The 12,364-nt window shown below is 21.4% G+C and overlaps 1 protein-coding gene across 2 annotated transcripts in view; it reads right to left on the reverse strand.

The window, feature by feature from the left end:
• Window positions 1–12,364, reverse strand: part of LOC122507724 (5-hydroxytryptamine receptor 2C-like) — a 196,096-nt gene that overhangs the window by 26,185 nt on the left and 157,547 nt on the right. For both annotated transcript variants that reach the window (XR_006302143.1, XM_043620587.1), the window contains exon 4: window positions 2,462–2,768. Coding sequence is in view for 1 of the 2 variants with exons in the window: in XM_043620587.1 (XP_043476522.1) it covers window positions 2,462–2,768 (307 nt within the window). In the remaining variant the exon portion in view is untranslated. The remainder of the gene's footprint in view (window positions 1–2,461; window positions 2,769–12,364) is intronic.

Genomic DNA, 12,364 nt, shown 5'->3' on the forward strand with positions numbered 1-12,364 from the left:
TAATGATAATAATATGAATAATAAATTAATTTTACAATAATTATAATAATTTTGAACAATTAATAAATTTACCAGACAAAAATTTGTCTAGTTTTTATTATTTAATGACTTTGATTAATAAAAAAAAAAAAATTTTTTTATTATTTTTGTAATAAAATATTTGTTAATGTCTTTTTTCTATTTTTTATTCTGTGTATATTTTCCATTTCCGGCTAGTTTTAGAACTTTCTAGTGCAAATCTAGTAACTATAGTCAATCTAGACTGGCGCGTTACAGCGCCAAATGTATAAATTTTACAATATTTTGATTAATCCGTAAAATTTCTCTCTCAAAGTATATTGAAATTCAATCGAATGGAAAATCGCAAGATAGATCAATCTTACGGTTTACTTCAAACAAATTACCTAGAAAAATCGTACGCTACATAAACTTAAATTAAATTCTTTTTTCCATATTGGAAAATGATATTTAAACAACAAGTTATTGAAAATATATTCTTTGGAAAATATACATAATCTCCCATATTATAATATGAAAAATAAATTTTCGATAATATTTCTATTTCAAGAATAAAAAATTAAAAAAAAAGAAAAAGAATATTTTCAACAAAAAATTTTGAAATCAATGCAAACAACAATAACAAAGAGAAAAAATATCTGCAAGGATAATAAAAATAATATTAATATTATTAGTTAATTATAATAATAATAATAATTTATAATTTAATAATTTACAATTCACTTGACTACTAATTAAGAAAAACAAGAGTAAAAAAATTTATATTGTATTATAATTTATATTATATAAAAGTTTATATTGTATATAAAATGTTTTCTTAGTTGTTTTTTCCTCCTCCTCTTAGTTATTTTTTCTTTCTATTAAATATAAATTTCATCCAATAAGATTAATACGAATAAAAGTTTTTTTTTTTTTTTTGGTATTGAGACTAAAACCACGTTTTTATAGGTGATTTGTCGAGAAGAGCAAATCTGGGAAAATGGTCGACCCTCGTTTGTTCGGAAGACGAGGAAGAAATAATTTCCAGTTTTGCGCTGTATTGCGTCGTCCCACAATGCATATAATCCCCATTTTTTCCGTTTCAAGTAATTCTGATTAATCTCCCTCTCTCTCTATCTCTCTTTCTCTCTCTCTTTCTCTCTAGTCTGATTAGATTTTATCCAACAGCAAAAATTTTCAATAGCTTTAAAGAAAGCTTTATAGTATATTATTTTTTTCTTCAATCACATCTCCAAATGTGTCGTTTTTAAAATTTATATTCGTCGCACTTTTCATTCATTTCTGAACGCTGTGGAATACTTCATAATGAGAAAAAAATTTACCGACTAATTTCTAAATGAATACATAAATAAATATTAAATAAATAAATAATAAATAAATAAATATATAAATAACAAATAAATAAGAAATATAAAGAAATTTCTAATATTTTTATCGATACTGAATTTTTTATTCTAAAACTCCCTTTTAGAATTAAAATTTTTTATTTTTTTTTATAATTTTCTATTATTAAATAAATAATTGTTTTTGAATTTGGCGTGGACGCTAACTCCGGGGACATATAAATAAAATAATTAAACTCTCCAAATTTGAATTAGAAAAAATTTTCACTAATTTGAAAATTTGTATATTAGTGACTAACTTTTTGATTTTGAAATTTGAGTTAGTAAATTTTACTAATAAACTAGTATAGAAATTACTATTTATTTGTAAATTTTATGTTTCTAGAAAATTAATTTAATTTTTTTTGTTTGAGATTTAATTTTTTAAAAAATTTAATAGATTTTAGTGGCTTAGAAGGAAAAACAATGAATTAATATATACATTTTAAAAAATGAAAAATTCTTTATAGGATTAAAAAAGTGTCATTTACACAATTTTTGTAAAAATTTAAAATTACATTGGCTATGGAGATGCTATTCTCCACCTGCGAACGCCACGGTCACCAATAGATGGCAGTTTAGTTCTTTCTTGGAATTTTTACTGCCACCTGGTGGCGACCTTGGCGTTCTCAAGTGGAGAAATTGCACCACTATTTCATCCCTGAAAAACCTTTTTTACACTTAACTTTTAAATAGCTTTTTGTATGAAATTTTTGCTGAACAAAATGTTATTGTCCAAATAATTCGAAATTTCCCAGAGAATAATTTAATACACAAAACCACGTATCAAATAAAAATAATCATAAAAACAATAATAAATAATAATAAATAATAAAAAATAAAGTGAATAAATAAATTTAAATTCAAAATCAACTTTCGCCTTTAGATTTATTTTTTTCTCGCTTACAAGTTAAAAAATAAATATAAATGTAAAAAAATTATAATTTAAAAATTAAAATTTTCTCGAAGATGACGAGTAATTCATTTCAAATTTAGTTATGGTTTGTAATGGTAATATTGATTGACGAAAAAAGAAACCTGAAATGAATAATATTACATACTTGTCAGCTCCGGAACTACCGCCGGATGTTCGCCAAAATTGCCTAGACGAATTCGCCGATGATCTCGATGGGACGGGATTTCTAGTTGATGCGTATCTGCCGCCAAGTCTTCGGAATTGATCGCTCTCTGGATGTTCGGCGACAAAACGGGCCTTCTTCCTCAACAATTGCACCGTTAATACGTAGGTGGCGACCATTACGATCATTGGAATATAGAAGGCCACCAATGAGCCAAATACAAAGAAGGCTCTATTATTAATGACACAAATTCCTGGTCCTGGCATTATATTGCTCGGATTAATCAAACCTGCAATCAAATAATTATCCACAATTAATGTTTATTTGCATTCTTACGCAATTATTGGAAAACAAATTTTAATCTTTTTTTTCTATTCTAAAAAATTATGATTAACAAATAAAAAAAATATACCCATTTTTATTGTTATATGCTTTTTTCTATAACAAATTTCGTTTTCACTGATCTAAATAATTATGCAAATTATTCTCCTCTTTATTTATAAAAAATACTAGAAAAGTGTTAATTGTTAAAAAATTTTGATTAAGAAGTAGAAAATATATATACCCATTTTATGCATAATTTTTATTTCTCACTCATTTTTTTCTTTTGGAAAGAAAAACATTAGATATTCCCGTTTCTTAATATTTTTTTTAGAAAATTCTCAATTTTCATAAGAAAATAATTTGCATCAATTCCATTTCTTTAATTTCAATTGTTTTAATAAAATTCAAAGTTTCTTAAAAAAAAGAGGAAAAAAATGTTTATAAATTATATTTGTCAATTAGAAAATTTAATTGAAAATGGAACTAAAAATTTTTGAATTTTTAGAAAATTAAGGAAAAAATTTAATTGAAAAAAAATGTTCTGTTAAATTTATTTACAAATATATTTAATTGTAAAATTATTCGAAAACAATAATTTCTTTTTTAAATACTTTAAATATTTAATTATTATTATTTTTTCGTAGGAATTAAAATTCTTCAAAACATTCAAATTCAAAACTTTTTGAAATTAATCAACTTTAAAAATATTGTTATAAAACATAAAGAAAACGATTACTCCGAGTCTTCGACTCGGAGTGATCGATTTCTTCATGTTTTATAATAATTAAAGAAGATTGAGTGTTAAAATAATTATTTTATATTATAAGAATATTTTTACTGTAACTTCTTCAAAATTATTTTTATATTCTATTATTATCTAAAATTTAAACTAAAATTCACTTTCAAATCAATTTTTATTCGAAAATTCTACGAGAATTCAATTATTAAATGCAAAAGTAAATTATTTATTAAATAATTGAATGTTTCTTAAAATTTAATTCTTATAATGAATTTTATTAACAAATTTTTAAATAATTGAATTCTTTTGACTAATTTTATTAAAATAATAGATACCTATTAAAAGTCATTGAAATGAAGAAATTTTTTGAAAATAATTGAAATTTTAACAAGAATTTGATTAAAATTGTATTAAAAATAATTAAAAATCTGCGATGAGTTTTATTATTTCTGAAAATAATTGAAATATTGAGAAGAAACTTATATATAAAAAATTTGTAAATAATTGAATTCCTGTGAAATTTTTAATATTTATGAAAAAAATTAAATGTTTGCGTACAATTTTATTAAAATTGTTTGTAAATAATTGAATTCTTTTGTGTAATTTTATTAAAATAGTAGATATTGAAAATCATTGAAATGAGAAAATGTTTTGGAAGTACTTGAAATTTTGACAAGAATTTAATTAAAATTTTTGAAAATAATTGAATTTTAAAGAAGAATTTTTTTATTTATAAAGATAATAACTGGGATTTTGTCGAGATTTTTTTGTAAATTTTGAACATAATTGAATTTTGTGATAAGAATTTTATTAGTTTTTGAAAATAATTGAATTTCTGCAATCATTTGTAACTTCTTCAAAATTCAATTTTTTTTAATGTTTTTAACTAAAATTCTTCTATAAATCCATTATTTTTAATAATTAATTAAATATATATTGGCAAATTTAACTAATTTTATAAGATTTTAAATCATTAAAATTTTTCAAAAATCTAAGTTCATTAAAATTTTTAATTAAATCCATTCAATATTGAAATTTTATAAAATTTTAAATTAAAAACCGTTTGAAGTTCATTTATTTATGAGAATTGTAAACGCAACTCTTTTAAAATTGAATTAATTTTTAAATATTTAAATAAAATTATTCATTAAATAATTTATTTATTTTATGATAGTTGTTCAAAATTTAAGTTATTTAAATATAAATTTTTGTCAGAAATTGAAAAAATTGAAGGCTTTGTATTAGAATTCGTGGAAATTTTATATTTTTAGAGTCAAACAAAAAAGACACAAAAATTCAGAATTTTCTTATGAATTCTAAAAATTAAATTTTTTACAGTTCTTTTAATAAAAATTCCTGGCTTTTCCCTGAATTCCCTATGTCAGATTATATAATTATTATAATTATAATAATATTCATATTTTATTTTTATAAAAAAAAAATTTGAATTTAAAATTTTTACGTTCTATTATTTTAAATTTGGTAATTTTATTAAAAAAAATTGAGTGAGAAGTCAGCCGCTCGCGAATTGTTGCTAATTCTCATTAAGCGGATTTTTCTTCTGACTTTATGAGATATTATTTTTTTCGGTATAATTTTTTTCAGTATTTTTATTAATTATATTATTTATACTTTTATCATTTATATTATTGTTTATTTTATTAATAATATGGAGAAAGCTAAAAACTCGAATTTTCTTTTTATTCCAATTTAATTTGCATTTTATTCGTTCTTTTTCGCATACATATATAATTTGCTTTGGTTTATGTTTATAAATAAACTTAACTTCTACCTCCATATATATATATTTGCATCACTTTATTGCATTAGTAATTATTTAAATTTTCTACATCTCTGTATTTAAAAACACAGTGGAAAAAAATGTTCCTTTTTACTTTCAAATGAGCTTTTTTGAATTAAAAAAAAAAAATTCCGTCCTTTCTTCAAATGTATTTATCCATTGAACGTGTAGTGAAATTGTAATTTTTTTTCTCTTTCATAAATCAATAATTGACCTACATTAATGAATAATTATTTTAATTTTCTAATTAAAATCAATATTACTGTAATAGTGCGGGAAATTCAATTACATTTGTTGATGTGATCTACTTTTATATCTGCGTATATAATTATTGAAAAAAAAGTATAATTAATTTTCTTTCATAAAGAAGCAATAGATTATAGGCAAAATTAAAAAAAATTATTTATAATAATTTTCTTCTATTGCAATAATAATTTATTTCTATTGTGTAGCTTATTTTTATAATACAGTCAACTCTCGATAATTAAACTTTGGATAAATTGAATTTCTTAATAAATTAAAGTCAGTTATTATTATTTTATTATTCTAGTATTATTAAATTTTATGAAATGTAAAAAAAAGAATTTATTTATTGATATTAATTATTATAAATAAAATAATGTTAAATTATTTATTTACTTATTTATTTTGTTACTATGATTATTATTTAAAGTTATCTGATTAATTTTAGAATTTTAGCGCAATTTATTCCAAGTCGAGTAATAATATATAATGAAAGAAATAAAAATGTTATAATCCTGTATAATAATACCAGCAATTATACTCGTGGTAATAATAATAATAATAATAATAATAATAATAATAGCATTGTGGGAAATTAGGAAAATAAATTTTGCATAAAGTTTTTGAAGAAGAGGATAGACAATGCGCAAATTTCCTCTCAAAAGGTAATTGCATAAATGCTTCAAATACGTGTCTCCCTATTTATCATTCGCTTTGTTCAAGTATTGCATTGCTGTTGACTCTAGTCGCATATTTGGCAAAACCAAGTGCATAGACATACGTATTCCAAGCAAAGTGGATATAACTACAAAATTCATACGATTTTATTATTATAAACGATATGCCTAATTTTCATTTTATAATATTTGTCTATATCTCTCTCGCTCGCTTATTAATCAACTTATTTCCGCGCCGAAATATTCGAGAAATTTCCCGTAGTTACAAAATTCGAATCCTGCCGTTGACGTTCCATAAACTATGTTTCTGTGTATGTAACAGTTAATTCAAAATGCCATTCAAAAGTAATTAATTCTCGAATTATAATAGCTCTCTGCAACTTTGGAGTGTCGATATTATCGTTTTTTATTGCCTCGAATTTATTATTTTCATTTATTTATTTATTTTTTTTTATTAACTTCTTTTTACTTATTGTTAATCCTAATTATAATTAATTTCATTTATTTTATTTTTATTTAATATTATTTTATTGTTAATTTATTTTTTTACTTCATTTTTATTATTTTATAATAAAAAATTTATTTTTATATAAAATTGTTTAGTTAATTAAAAATTAATAATTTCTTATCCAAAAATATCGTTTCTATTTTAAATTGAGAGAAAAAAATTCAATAGATAGTAAACTGTCTGAGGAAATTAAAATAGAATAATTATTCCTGCAGATTTGAACGTCTAAATGAATAAAATTTATTTTTTTTTTCAAATCAAATATTAATAAAAAAAAAAATTATTTCTTTTCAAAATTTGTAATTAACGTTTTGATTTTTATTTCAGTCAATAATTTTAAAAAATATTTGTATTGAAAAATTACTTTCTTCATTTTTTTAACATTCAGAATTTTTTGTACTTAAAAAATTCTAAACTAAAAAGAAAAATTTTAATGTTAACAAAAATTTTGAAAAAAAAATTTTGTACTTCCTTTAGAAAATCTAATCTAACTTTTATTATTTTATTTCTATTTTCTTAAATAAATGAATAAATAAATTTTTATTATTATTATTTTATTCCTATTTTATTATTATTTTATTTACGTTTTATTTCATTTTTGTTTAATTTTTGTTTATTTTATTTTTGTTTTATTTTATTTATATTTCATTTTTTTGCTCTTTTTTAGAGTTTCAAATTTATATATATATATATATATGTACACTTAATTAAAAATTAATGTCCTACTAAAAAAATACAATTTCTCCCTAAAAATTGAGAGAGAAAACTTCCAAGAGACATACACAGTAAACTGTTTAATAAAATTAAAATTCAAAAAAAAAGAAAAAAAAAAATTCTAAATTCTAATAAAAAAAAATTTCAATGATAATAAAAATTATGAAAGGAAAATTTTTTTATTGCTTTATTAAATCCATCTAAAGTACCATCTTGAAAGAAGGAGGCACATAAAGTACAACCTAACTCTTTTGTTTTATTCATGAACAGACCTTCACAACAGACAAGTAGTTTCCGTTGAAAATTGATATTTTGTATCATGCCCCGTAATGATTTACGATCAAGCTCTTTTGTATAATACTACTTTTAATAAGAACAATTTGCAATATTAATGTATGCAATCTCCTTCTTTGTATTAAATTTTAAAATCGAACATTTTGTAATTCAAATATACCCCACCAGGCGCGTTTGGACATCACAAACCCCCCACGCAACCGGACATCCGCTTTTTTTGCTGAATAAAAAATTTAAATTTATCGTTTTTACATAAATATCGATTGAATTATTATCATAGACTCCAGGGAATGTTCCATATGTACATTCTTGGAATGTTCAATTGGAGAATTAATAATTATTAACATTAATTATTCCTTTGGAATATTCATTTTAGGAATATTAAAATGTCCGAAAACTTTGGAATAATATAGGAACATTTCATTTGGAATATTTCATTGGAATGTTTTAGGAATATTATAGGAATATTCAATACGAATATTATTGTTTGAATTCTTAACTTTTTTAGTTCAAAATAAAAATAATTCAATAAATTGTCTCACATAATTATAAATTAAACCCAATAGTACGAAATATTCAATTCACATTACTGGAATATTCCATTGTAACATTCATTATTATTAACAATAATTATTCCTTTGGAATATTCATTTTAGGAATATTGAAATGTCCGAACTTTGGAATAATATAGAAACATTTTGTTTAGAATATTTTTATTGGACTAGAGTAGGAATATTTCATTGTAATATTAGGGAAATATTCCATAGAAATTTCAATTATATTGAAATTTTTAACTTTTTCAGTTTAAAATAAAAATAAATGAATTAATTATATAAATAATTAATTATAAATTAAACCCAAAAGTACGAAATATTCCATTCACAAACATGGAATATTCCACTGGAACATTGGAAATATTCCTCTGGAATATTTTATCCGTATTTTAGAAATGTTAAAATGTCCGGCCTTTGGAATAGTTGTAGCACTAATTATAGCAGAAATTCAGTAGCACTGAAAATTCCATTCACATTCCTGCAATATTCCATTAGAATATTGAGAATATTCCTTCAGAATATTCCATCCACTTTTCATGAATATTAAAATATTCTACCTTTGGAATTTTCCTTTGAAATAATGTAGGAAAATTCTGTTGGAATATTGTAATTGAAATATAGAAGGAATATTTATTTGGAATATCATAGGAATATTCCATACAAATATTACTTTTAAAAATAAAAAACTTCTTTAATTAAATATAAAAAATCGATGCATTATTTATTTAAATAACGTGAAAATTGATAACCAATTAATAATAGAATGTAAAAAATTTTCTTACAAAATTCCAATAGAATATTTTAACAAATTTTGATGCAATATTCCTAAATTATTACAAAGGTGAATTCCAAAGGTTTGACATTTTAATATGTCCAAAATGTGGATGAAAATATTCAAAAAAAATATATATTCTCAATTTTATGATGTATAGTATTTTAAGAATGCGAATGGAATATTCCATTGGAACATTGTGTATGTTCTTTTGAAATATTCCAGTCACATTTTTGGCATATTGAAATAACCATCATTTGGAATGTTCCTTTGAAATAATTTAGAAATATTGCATCAAAATATTGTTGTAATCTTCCACTGGAATGTCGATAAAAATATTCCTATAATATTTCAATGAAATATTTTGAAAATATTCCAAGTATAATATCCTAATGAAATATTCCTGCATTATTTTTAAGGAATATTCCAAAGGTCAGACATTTTAATATTCCTAAAACGTGGATGGAATATTCCAGATGAATATTCCCAATGTTCTAATGAAATATTCCATGATGTTTGGAATATCTCATGAGTGTAAATGTAATATTCCATAGGTACTATTAAGGAAAGTAAAATGAAAAAAATATTTTACCACATTGCGCAATTGAATATTCCTACAATATTTTGATGGAATATTCCTACATTATTCCAAAAAAATATTCCAAAGTGCAGACATTTAAATACTAATAAAACGTGGATGGAATTTTCCGTGATATTAGGGGAGGAAAAAAAACAAAAAAAAGGTACTCAATATTTTATAATAATCGTAAAAGTTTCCTTTTCCGTTGGCAAATTCTTTGCATTCATTTGTTTGTTTTGAAAATAAATGTTTGTGGACTATTTTTATTTTGCTTCCTCATGAGGAAGTATTTTATTTATTTTTAAATGTTAAACTTTTCAATGGTTAGGTATGTATAAAATTTACGAAACGCATGCCTGTTCCCAAATTTTAATTCTATACAATTTATTGTATAGAATATATATATTTTTTTTGTATTTATTTTTTGTTTTTTATTTTTTGAATTTTTAATTAACTAAATAATTATCATTTAGTCTAAAAGTAGGTATCTATAATTTAATATTAACATTATTTCAATAGGTATATTGCTAAAAGATATTTGATAAAATTTATATTAATTGAATTTTATTTTTATAGATTTTCTAAGTATAAAATTATTATTATAGTATAATTATTTTCAAAGATAATAAAACTTTTAATTAGTATATATTATATTATTATTATTAATGATTTATTTTAAATAATTATTTTTATAACTTGTATAAAATATATTAATTTATAAATTTGTATAATTTTTAACTTGCAAAATTGAAAGTAATATAATTATTAAAAATACCTATAATATTTATTTTTCATAATTTTGGTGAAATTGAATTATTATTTAAAATAATTATTATTTTCTACATTTTTTATATTTTCTATTGTTAATTTTTTCAATTCAAAATTAATTATATTAAATATTTCAATATTTATAAAAATAATTTAATTCTTGAGAAGAATTTTATAAAAATTTTTAAATAATTGATATGTTTCAACTAATTTGATGCAAATTATAATTTAAATAATTCAATTCCTGAGAAATTTGTATTATTCATGAAAAGAATTGAATTCTTACGAATGTCTGTGTGGTATTTTATTAAATGTTTTTTAAAAATAATTGAATTCCTAAAAAGCATTTTATTACTTATAAAAATAATTAAATTCTTGCGAACGATTTTATAAGAATTTTTAAAAATAATTGAATTTCCAGGAAGAAATTTATTACTTTTAAAAATAATTGAATTCTTGTGATGAATATTGTTATTTATGAAAATAATTAAATTTTGCAAAGAATTTTTTTTTAATCTAAAAGAATAAATCAATTATTAAAAAAAATGTAATTAAAATTGTATTTTAAATAATTGATTTCTTTCGATCAATTTTATTAAAATATTTTCGAAATTTCATGAAAATACTGGATATTGAAAATAATTGTTTTTCGAATATTTTTTTAAAAATAATTGAATCTTTTTAAAGAATTTAATTATAATTTTTAAAAATAGCTTTTTGATTTCTAGTATTAGCAAATTTAAAGTATAGTGTAAATTCTCTAAAAAAATTATTATTTATATTCTTTTTTCAAAATAAGTTGAATGTATAATCATTTTTTTTACCTTTTCTATTCTTTAGAATAATAAAATTTTTCATAATGAAGATTATTTTTAATTTGAAAATAAAAGTATTAAATAACAATTTTCGCGAAATTAACTTTTCTTCTTACAAGAAGAAAGTTTAATTTGTTTTGAATTCAGAAAATCTGATGTCAAATTTAAATAGTATCAAAATTTGTTAAAGTTTTTTTTTTGTATATTTTATAGTTTTTAAATAATATAAATTGAAAATTTAATTCTTATTAGTTTTTCAGTTATGTGTCATAATAATTATTTCTTTAAAAAGTACTTAAATTAAAATGACTTGAAATTATTTACAATAATCAGTGCAATACAACATTTGGCTAGTATTTGAATATTTTCGATTTATTTTTAGGAGTGTCAGCTATATAATTAGACAGTTTTATTTGAGGAATGTTTTTATTGGAAATATTCTAAAAATACCCTTTTAAACGATAAAATTGCTTGTTTGATAGAAAAAAATTTTTTTTTATTGGCTTAATCAAACATGTGTTGGTATGTGTGCGCTTTTTTTTGAAAAAGAAAACTTCTGACTTTGCTATTTTTTTTTCGTTAGAAAGTTATTTACTTTTTCCACCCTCTGGCAAAAAGTAAAAGCTTTTCTTTTCTTTTAATCCGCGGTCATCTACATAAACTAGAAAATCGTCTTGAAATAAAAAGTCGTAAAAGCAGAGAGAAAAGGGAAAACGAAAAAGGGAGAAAGAGAATGGGAGAGAAAAAAGGACAAAAAGAAAGTAAAGAGAGAGAGAGAGAGAGAGAGAGAGAGAGACGGTAAATCAACAATATATACTTGTAGTTTGCTTCCCAACGTTTTAGTTGTATTCAGAGCAAGCAATCGTCCAGATACGAGATGGTCTATTGGGGGATCAATAAGCAATTATGTTTTTTGTTCGATTCAACGTCAATCACGTTTAACCAAAGGAAAGCAAAAGACTGAAGTCATTATACTTTTATCCGGAAAAGGATTATGTGGGCGAACTCATAATTTTTCTCTTTCTTCGCAGAAAAATTTAATACCAAATCGACAAAAAATAATTATCGGTTTTTATCTATACTTATATCTCTTTAA

Source organism: Leptopilina heterotoma, unplaced genomic scaffold, assembly GCF_015476425.1.
Source record: "Leptopilina heterotoma isolate Lh14 unplaced genomic scaffold, ASM1547642v1 Lhet_51, whole genome shotgun sequence".
NCBI classification, from domain to species: Eukaryota; Metazoa; Arthropoda; class Insecta; order Hymenoptera; family Figitidae; genus Leptopilina; species Leptopilina heterotoma.